At 42.4% G+C, this 9,680-nt stretch overlaps 1 protein-coding gene across 1 annotated transcript in view; it reads right to left on the minus strand.

Moving 5' to 3' along the window:
• Nucleotides 1-9,680, minus strand: part of TMED2 (transmembrane emp24 domain trafficking protein 2) — a 13,894-nt gene that overhangs the window by 3,247 nt on the left and 967 nt on the right. The window contains exons 2-4 of the mRNA XM_011948581.1: nucleotides 7,983-8,175; nucleotides 7,285-7,305; nucleotides 4,504-4,611 (exon numbers count right to left, since the gene is read on the minus strand). Coding sequence (XP_011803971.1) covers nucleotides 4,504-4,611; nucleotides 7,285-7,305; nucleotides 7,983-8,175 — 322 coding nt within the window. The remainder of the gene's footprint in view (nucleotides 1-4,503; nucleotides 4,612-7,284; nucleotides 7,306-7,982; nucleotides 8,176-9,680) is intronic.

The following is a 9,680-nucleotide window of genomic DNA, read 5'->3' on the forward strand; positions in this document are numbered from 1 at the left end:
TTTTATGTTTTATGTTTTGACACAGAGTTTCACTCTTGTTGCCCAGGCTGGAGTGAAATGATGCGATCTCAGCTCACTGCAACCTCCACCTCCTGGGTTCAAGCGATTCTCCTGCCTCAGCCTCCCGAGTAGCTAGGATTACAGGCATGCACCACCACACCCGGCTAATTTTGTATTTTAGTAACGATGTGGTTTCTCCATGTTAGGCTGGTCTCCAACTCCCAACCTCAGGTGATCTGCCCGCCTCAGCCTCCCAAAATGCTGGGATTACAGGCATGAGCCACCATGCCTGGTCAATTCATTTTATTTTTTAAAAAAACAGGGTCTCGTGTTGCCCAGGTTGGTCTCAAGCTCCTGACCTCAAGCAATCCTCCTGCCTCAGCCTCTGAAGTAGTTAACACTACAGGCACAAGCCATTGTGTCCAACTCTCCAGTCAAATGCTATAGCCTTAGCTTTTAAAAATTACTATGTAGGCCGGGCGCAGTGACTCATGCCTGTAATCCCAGCACTTTGGGAGGTTGAGGTGGGCGGATCATGAGGTCAGGAGATTGAGACCATCCTGGCTAACACTGCGAAACCCCATCTCTACTAAAAATAGATGTGGTGGCGGGCACCTGTAGTCCCACCTACTTGGGAGGCTGAGGCAGGAGAATGGCATGAACCTGGGAGGCGGAGCTTGCAGTGAGCCAAGACTGTGCCACTGCACTCCAGCCTGGGCAACAGAGCAAGACTCCATCTCAAAAAAAAAGTCTATGTAGTTTTTTATTTTTCTGCAAATGGCCAACATTAAAAACAATTACACTATAATCCCAACACTTTGGGAGGCCAAGACAAGAGGATTGCTTTAGCTCTGGAGTCAGAGGCCAACCCTGGGCAATATGGAGAAACCCAGTCTCTATAATACCAAAAAAAAAAAAAAATAGCCGGGTGTAGTGGCACATGCCTGGACTTCCAGCTTACTTGGTAAGCTGAGGCGGGAGGATCACTTGAGCCCAGGAGGTTGAGGTTGCAGTGAGCTATCTTGTCACCACAGCACTACAGGCTGGACAACACAGTAAGACACTGTGTCTCTAAAAATGAAATAGGGCCAGGTGCAGTGGCTCACGTCTGTAATCCCAGCACTTTGGGAGGCCAAGGCAGGTGGATCACAAGGTGAAGAGATCGAAACCATCCTGGCCAACGTGGTGAAACCCTGTCTCTACTGAAAATACAAAAATAAGCTGGGCTTAAAGATTCACTGGGTACAGCCAAGTCCATTCTGCTTGTATACAGGGAGCAGAGAAGAAAAGGTGACTTGCCCAAGGTCATAATTCTAGGGTTAAAACCCAACCCAACCATCTTTCTCCCTCACCATTGAAACGTCCTATATCAGTATCCATTTTGCTGAATCAGAAAACTGACTTCTAAAAAAATTAAGGAATTATTTCAAAATCACAGTTATCCAAAATGCAATTATTTACAACATCAAAATATGGCAGTCTGAGTGTCTTTTTCCCCAAATATGTAACAAATATTTGTTGAGCACCTGTGTACTTGGCAACTGTTCTCAATGGAAGAGGTCACTCAGTTATATGGATCAATACTGACAGTTACTACCAGACCATCAAATACAAGACAAACTATTCTCATCTGTCCTGCTCTCAAACTAAGGATTTGATCCTTAAAGTAAAATACACATCTACTCTATATTTATTATACTCAATTTCTTACATTCAAGTTTCTGATCAAATTCTTTTTATTTATTTATTTTTTTTGAGTCAGAGTCTCACTGTCGCCCAGGCTGGAGGGCAGTGGCGCAATCTCAGCTCACTGCAACCTCCACCTCCTGGGTTCAAGTGATTCTGCTGTCTCAGCCTCCTGAGTAGCTGGGATTACAGGCATCTGCCACCAGCCCGGCCTAATTTTTGCATTTTTAGTAGAGACGGGGTTTCACCATGTTGGCCAGGCTGGTCTCAAACTCCTAACGTGATTCGCCTGCCTCGGCCTCCCAAAGTGCTGGGATTACAGGCGTGAGCCACTGCGCCCGGCCTAATTTTTGCATTTTTAGTAGAGACGGGGTTTCACCATGTTGGCCAGGCTGGTCTCAAACTCCTAACCTCAGGTGATCCGCCCGCCTCGACTTCCCAAAGAAAAATGCACCTTTAAGTTTAAATAGAACACACTGAAGCACAATAACATCAGAATGCAGTGACCTGGGACACTGTCCTCACGCCACTCATATATTAGCCTGATCTAGAAGCAACATGTTATTATTATGACACTGTAGTGAAAGGGTCTCATTATGTTCACTGCTGAGGAGTGGGTCCTATAGCAAGACTCACAAAAACAAAACATTATGGGAACCATTTGCTTTGTAAATTTAAACTGAATAACTATAAATTCAATTCTAGAAACTGCTAACACTTTTAAATATGAACACATAGCTCACTATTTGTGAAACAAATACAGGAGTATCTCCACTCAAATCATGGGTGAGAGAACAAGGTTGGACCCCCTAAAGACTGGAAGACATGTGCTTCCTCTGGCCACTGTGTTCCCAAGAACTTCTATAACCCAAAAGCCATCTGGTCTGAACCAGTTAAACTTGCAAAGTAGAGGAACTTGCCCTCTGACTTAGTTCAGTGCCCTTCCAACTCCAGACTGGGCTGGTCCCCATCTGGGAACAAGGTAACCAACACATGGGTCCCAACAAGGTAAGAGAGAAAAAGTGAAGATCCCAGCTGGTGAGATTAAGAGTGGAGGCAAGGAGAAAAAATTGTGAGGCAAGAGGTTCCAGTGCTTGTAGACAAGCCTTGGTCCATAACATGCCCTACTCCAGTCCTAAAACAAGTGGGGATGAGGGGAGTTCTCCAGGCTATTACATTTACACACCTTCCTGCCAACACAAGCTGATGTCTGTGCTCTAGATCCTGAAGATTTGTTTCCATAAGTAGCAAGAACAGATTTAAGGGTGGGAAAAACAGAAATCACATCTGGAAGAAATTCAAGCTGTGCTTATCTCTTTGAGTCACTGTTCACTCCCTACCCCAGTCTCAGAACAAAGATTCCTGACATAGAATCACTGCCCTTAAGACAAAAGCTTGCTCCCAATCCCCCGCCTCAGCCTCCTGAGTAACTGTGACTATAGAGGTGCCATCACTATGCCTTGCTCTCCTTTTTTCCTGTTTTTTTTTTTGAGACGGAGTCTCGCTCTGTTGCCAGGCCGGAGTGCAATGGCATTATATCAGCTCACTGCAACCTCTGCCTCCCGGATTCAAGCAAATTCTCCTGCCTCAGCCTCCTGAGTAGCTGGGACTACAGGTGTGTGCCACCACGCCCAGCTAATTTTTGTAGTTTTAGCAGAGACGGGATTTCACCATGTTGGCCAGGATGGTCTCAATCTCTTGACCTTGTGATCCGCCGACGTCAGCCTCCCAAAGTGCTGGGACTACAGGCGTGAACCACTGCCCCGGCCACTTTGCTCTTTTCATCTCCCCAAGAACTACCTGAAGGATGAAAACACTGAACAATGGTGTGGCCCTGAACCTAATCAATGGAACTGGTCTCTCTGTCAATATAGGACCTCTTAATTTTAAATGCAAAAGCCTAACGTTTAATGCTCTATCCAGTTCTAAACAGACTTTTGCAACCTAACACAAGATTTCAATCATCACTGTTTCCACAGAAAAATACATTCCAAGTTCCCAACTTACAAACTTGAGGACTCAAGTTGATCTTCACCTGGTGACTTGCCTGTACTCATGTTTTGGTGTTTTCTATTCTAACTACATTAAGCCTTCCATTTTAGTAAAAAGATTAAATCTCAGCATCTCATATTAATCCCACTGGCATGTAAGTTTCAGGTATGTGATTAAAAACCAGTGCAATACCCATTTTACAACACTTTTCCCTTCTGAGAAAATGATTAGCTTATTCCTTAGCTCACCATACATTTTTAAAAGCCCAAACTCTTTTTTTTTTTTTTTCCTGAGACAGAGTCTAGCTGCGTTGCCCAGGCTGGAGTGCAGTGGCCCAATCTCAGCTCAATGCAGCCTCTGCCTCCTGGGTTCAAGTGATTCTCATGCCTCAGCCTCCCAAGTAGCTGGGACTATAGGTGCATGCCACCACAGCCAGCTAATTTTTAAATTTTTTGTAGAGACGGGGTTTTACCATGTTGGCCAGGCTGGTCTCGAACTCCCAAGCTCAGGTGATCCACCTGCCTCAGCCTCCCAAAGTGCTGGGATTACAGGCGTAAGCCACCACACCCAGCCAGAAAACCAAACTCTTAAAAACTTGCACTAAATCTTACTAGCATTTTCTGGTTTAGAATGAATGTCCCAATAATAAACTACAAAGCTCCACACATACGTATGCTCAAAAAATATCTCATGTAGGTACACTTTTAAAGCCAATGCTTTCACATAAAATTTGCGAAGTTTCCAAATGAGGAAAATACAAGCAAGCTGCTGAGTAAAACAATCTTCACCATCAGATGCTGCTGCAAAGTGACGGGATTCACTTACTGGCTCTGTGTATCCTCTCCCGGACTTCCATGTATTCCTGTTCGTGCTTTACAGCTGTCATCGCCACTGCTAGCTCATTGATCATTTCTTCTAGCTTGTTCTGGTGAGCTACAGAACAATTTGAAAACAGCATACATTTGTCAATGTCTTTTTTTTTTCTTTTGAGACAGAGTCTCATTCTGTTGCCCAAGCTGAAGTGCACTGGCACTCAATCTCAGCTCACTGCAACCTCTGCCTCCCGGGTTCAAGTGATTCTCCTGCCTCAGCCTCCAGAATAACGGATTACAGGCGCACGCTGCCACACCCAGCTAATTTTTGTATTTTTAGTAGAGACGGGGTTTCACCATGTTGGTCAGGCTGGTCTTGAAATCCTGACCTTGGATGATCCACCTGCCTCGGCCTCCCGAAATAGTGGAATTACAGGCATGAGCCACTGCGCCCAGCCATCTTTTTTTTTCAAGACAGGATCTCACTCTATCACCCAGGCTCAAGTACAGTGGTGCAATTATAGCTCACTGTAACCTCAAATTCCTGGGCTCAAGCAATCCCCTGCCTCAGCCTCCTGAGTAGCTGGGACTACAGGGGTGCGTCACTACGCCTGACTACCATTTTATTTTTATTTTTTAGAGACAGGGTCTCACTATGTTGCCTAGGCTGGGGCAATCTCTTTTTGAAAAATACTTATAAAATAACTTTTTTAAATCCTCTGAGAAGGCCTGCAAAAGAAGCTACTTTTGAAATGGTTCAAACATCAGTTTGGACCACTGATATGAATCATGTCAATTTAATTCTCAAAGCATTTTTAAAAGCCCCTTCCCAGTAGAGAAACCTCTTTCAGGGTAGGAAACATACTATATAATGCTTACTAAGGAAACGAAAACAACCCCAGAAAATTTCTCTTAATGAAATGTTGTTTCGTGAAGTTCACTATACTATTAACTACAGAAAAGTAGTAAAACACTGAGTGGGGGGACTAAGAGCACAAATAAATACATGTATTTTTAAAATATAAACCTACAAATAACAAAATCTAAGAGTCATGTAACTCTAATATTAATTAAGGAGCAGCACCAAAACAGACTTTTAATCCCTATGAAGCTGGGCAGAGAAAAACATCAAAACGCTCTTAGGAAAATCCACACCAACTCAAACATTCTTCTTTGACAAAGTAATGATTTCACTATAGTGGGGAACAGCAGGCAATGTAAGCAGACAGACAAGTCCTTAGTGGCACAAGTTTTCAACCAGGTATCCTCTTGAACCAAAAATACACACAAGGTATTGCTCTGAAGAGTAAGCATATGCTTTTAGGTAGTGCCAGTTATGAGAATGAACAGGTGGGCAGGAGAGAAACAGCACCAGGAAACATTCCCGGGAAGGGGATCTCTTCATCCCTGCCCGAGACTGGGTCTCTTCTGGGATTCCAGATTCTCACAGACAATCCCAAGTTTCTTAGGAGAAACCAAGGGCCTCTACCATTGAAGGCAGTTGAATTGGAATGTCAAACATTCACTCACTCGAAATTTCCCTTTGGAAGCCCCATGCAGCACATGAAACCGATACAGCAGGGTTTCTCAGCAGTGGCACTGACGCCATTTTGGACCAAATGCTGTTCGACATTGTGGGACGCTGTCTGATGCACTGTAGGGTGTTTAGCAGCCTCCATGGCCTCCAGTCCTAAATGCCTGTAGCACCTACCTCCTGTCTTCCAATAAAAAATCTTTCCAAAAAAAAAAAAAAGATATTGCCAAATATCCCCTGGGGCAAAAAGATCATCCTCACTTGAGAACCACTGCTTTAGAGGAAGGCTTGATTTGACAGCTGCCATTCATTGACATTAACAAGCAAAAGCAAGAATTTTGGATATATGTTAAAAAATTATCTAAGAAGTTCAATATTCACATTCATCAACCAACATTTTCAAACTAAGTAGGATCAATCTCCAGAAAATAAACCAAAAAAGCCTTTCAGAACTCCTCATTCTCCCTGAAAATCAGTCAAGTCCTACTCTGTAAGTGGCCGTGAAAAATAAGCACAGGAATTACTAAGTAGTAGGACTCTCTAAACTCTATAGATTTCAAAATCTAACCAAACAACTCAGCTTCTTGATGACGTTAGCACTCTACTAATACTGAATATCTGGGACATGTGTTACCATGCTAATAGGATACTATGAAATGTGTGAAACGACGACGACTAGCTTCAAAAACTCTGGTATGCACTGTGGGGGAAAAAAAACCCACCACCAAATGTACTGGCTCCCAGAAAGCAATTTATCCAAAACCACCAAGAACCAATCAGGGTTTATTACTGGTAACCTGGGCAATGAACAATCTAACTGCAACATATGGCTAAAAGAACTTTTGTCTTCATATCAACATATGGCTCCTAGAACTGCATTTCATATCTAACCAAGCTTCAGGTTAGGAAGTCTACAAAATACTTTCTACAAAGTCAAAGACACCATTTGCTATGAGCTATGTTTAATTGGGACTATTGTCCCCTTATCATTGAATTTCCACTCTTTAGCATTCATCTTAAAGAACAAAGATGTTACTACGAAAATGTCAACTGTGTTTTCAGTGCTATTAGTTTAAAATAACCTAACCTATACTTCCTGTCAACCAAATAAAAAACCACCAAAAAAATAATCAATCCAATTAGTTGTAGGGGTTTTTTAAGAGAAAAAACACTCTCATGCCAACAAACTGAGGTTAGAAAAAAGAAAGCAGAAATTAGACATTAGCAAACACGGATGCTGTCAAAAAGCAATCCACATACCATCCCAGGTATCTCCACCACCTAAAGAAAAGTTAAGATATCTTAATACAAAAAGAACCAACAAAAAGTTTAGCTAGTCATGTACACAAATGAGCAAATAAAGTATGTATCAGGATTAGCAAATAAACAGAAAAAATAACCCAAGACACAAGGAACCTACATGCTCACAAGAGCACAAAATGACTAAGAAAACCTGTTAGAACAAATTTAAAGAACAAAAAAAATCCCAGCACTTCAGGAGGCCGAGGCGGGTGGATCACCTGAAGTTAGCAGTTTGAGACCAGCCTGGCCAACATGGTGAAACCCCGTCTCTACTAAAAGTACAAAAATTAGCCGGGAGTGGTGCTGTACACCTGACGCTACTTGGGAGGCTGAGGCAGGAGAATCACTTGAATCCAGGAGGCAGAGGTTGCAGTGAGCCAAAATCAAGCCACTGCACTCCAGCCTGGGCAAAAGAGCAAGACTCCATCTCAAAAAAAATAAATAAATAAATAAAAGAAAAATGAAGAACAAAAAAACAAACACTAGCCTCAAGAAACTTTTTTATTAATTAGGAGACTTGCAAAAAATAAAAAGCATATTTCACAAAAAGTTTTTGGTTAAGAAATTTTTAAAAATGCCACTCAGATGGGTAAAAATGTATAGAACTAAAATTAGCTCTTAGAATGTGATATAAATATTCTGAATGTTCATCTCACCTTCTGTTTCCATGTCTTGTCCTTTTGGAGCCTCCCCAATATCAATGGTGAACATTACTATTTTTGGAGTCATGGTGGACATCCGGTTACTAAAACAAAATTTGTATGTTCCGTCCATGTGAGCAGCAAATGTGTATTTCCCACTGGATTCTCTGTCTCCTTTGTAAATTCCTTTGTTATCCGGTCCTGTAATCTGGAGGCAAGAGAGAAATGCATAAAATGTCACAAAAGATTTAGTCATAGACTTTGTAAGTAATGTCTAATGGCAGTAAGAAATTCACCAAGAATATGTAACTTTCACTTAGCTCCACTTCGGTAAGTGATAATAACCATTTGGTCTGCAGTTCTCCCACTTTATAAAACAAGGGTTGACTTAATGGCTCTCTAAAACACCTTTCGGTTCTGACATCTATGTCTTATTTATCCTTACTAAACCCCTCAGACAGAAAGCTCACCTGAAATGTGGTCTCTAACTGGCCTAATATCAGCAACAAACATGCAACCGTGACTGACAGCAAAACTCAAGATAAAACAAGTATCTTTAAAATGAAGAATTTCTGCATCATCAACAAACATGCAACTGTGACTGACAGCAAAACTCAAGAAAAAAGAAATCTCTTTAAAATGAAGAATTCCTGCATCCCTGGTTGACGTCTTGATTGCAACCTCATGAGATATTCCAAGCCAGAACCACCCAGCTAAGCCTCTCCATAATTCCTGGCCACAGAAACCACGAGATAATAAACGTTTGTTTTTTAAAGTATAAACAAAATGAATTTTTATCAAATTTCAAGGTTTTCCAGATTACTGCCGAACAGTGAAGGAATTGTGCTTTATCTGAGATGCCTGAAGGCTTAGGGGAAAGGACTAGCCTGGAAATGAGAAGACCCAAACTCTCATCCCAGTCTGCTACAAATCAGTTGTTAGGCTGTGGTCAAGCCAGTCGCTCTTTCAAAGTCCATGTCACTTTCATAACTTCGAGACTGGAATAGTTGATCGCTAATTTCCCAGCTAAGTCTAAGAGTTTCTCCCTTCCGTTATCCCCTTATTTTTGGATTTCACTTGTATTGTGTAACTTGTGCCCAGCCCTACTGAGTACACTGTCAAATAGAAACTTCTTAGACTCAACTGGTCATGCTAGCAGATGAATTAAAATAAAAATTAGCGACACCTCATTCTTTTGGTTTACAAAACATGGGTGGAGATTTAGGGACTGCTGGTTTCTTAATTTCCTGTTTTCTCCTGATACTTCACTGCACTGCTTACTCCTAAAACGCGTGATCCAACTCCCCATCTCTCTTAGGCAGCGGAGACTAAACGAGGTAGCTGGATATTTGTCTAAGAGTAGAACCTTAAGGTTGTTTCTATGAAAAATAAACACGACGCGAAAGTACGCCTAGCATTCAATGGCTTTTTAATCCTCAATCGATTTTTATCTATTTTTTGGAAAAGTTTCCGTGCCACGTTCCAGCATTAATCCGTAACACGAAGGAAAGCAGGTGCTAATTGGATCGAGACCCGCCACCAGCTAACAGTGACTGAGAAGCGGCTATGGGGCCCGGGCTGACACGCGGCGCCTGATTCACAAAGCTCGGCGAGAGGTTCCAACAGGAACCCGTCGTTCAAGGAGAGAACCCAAAGCAACCAAGCATGCCGAAAGAGCCCCCAAGGAATCCCGGAATCCTGGCAAGTCGCGGG

The sequence above is a fragment of the Colobus angolensis genome, unplaced genomic scaffold (assembly GCF_000951035.1).
Source record: "Colobus angolensis palliatus isolate OR3802 unplaced genomic scaffold, Cang.pa_1.0 Scaffold28, whole genome shotgun sequence".
Lineage (NCBI taxonomy): Eukaryota > Metazoa > Chordata > Mammalia > Primates > Cercopithecidae > Colobus > Colobus angolensis.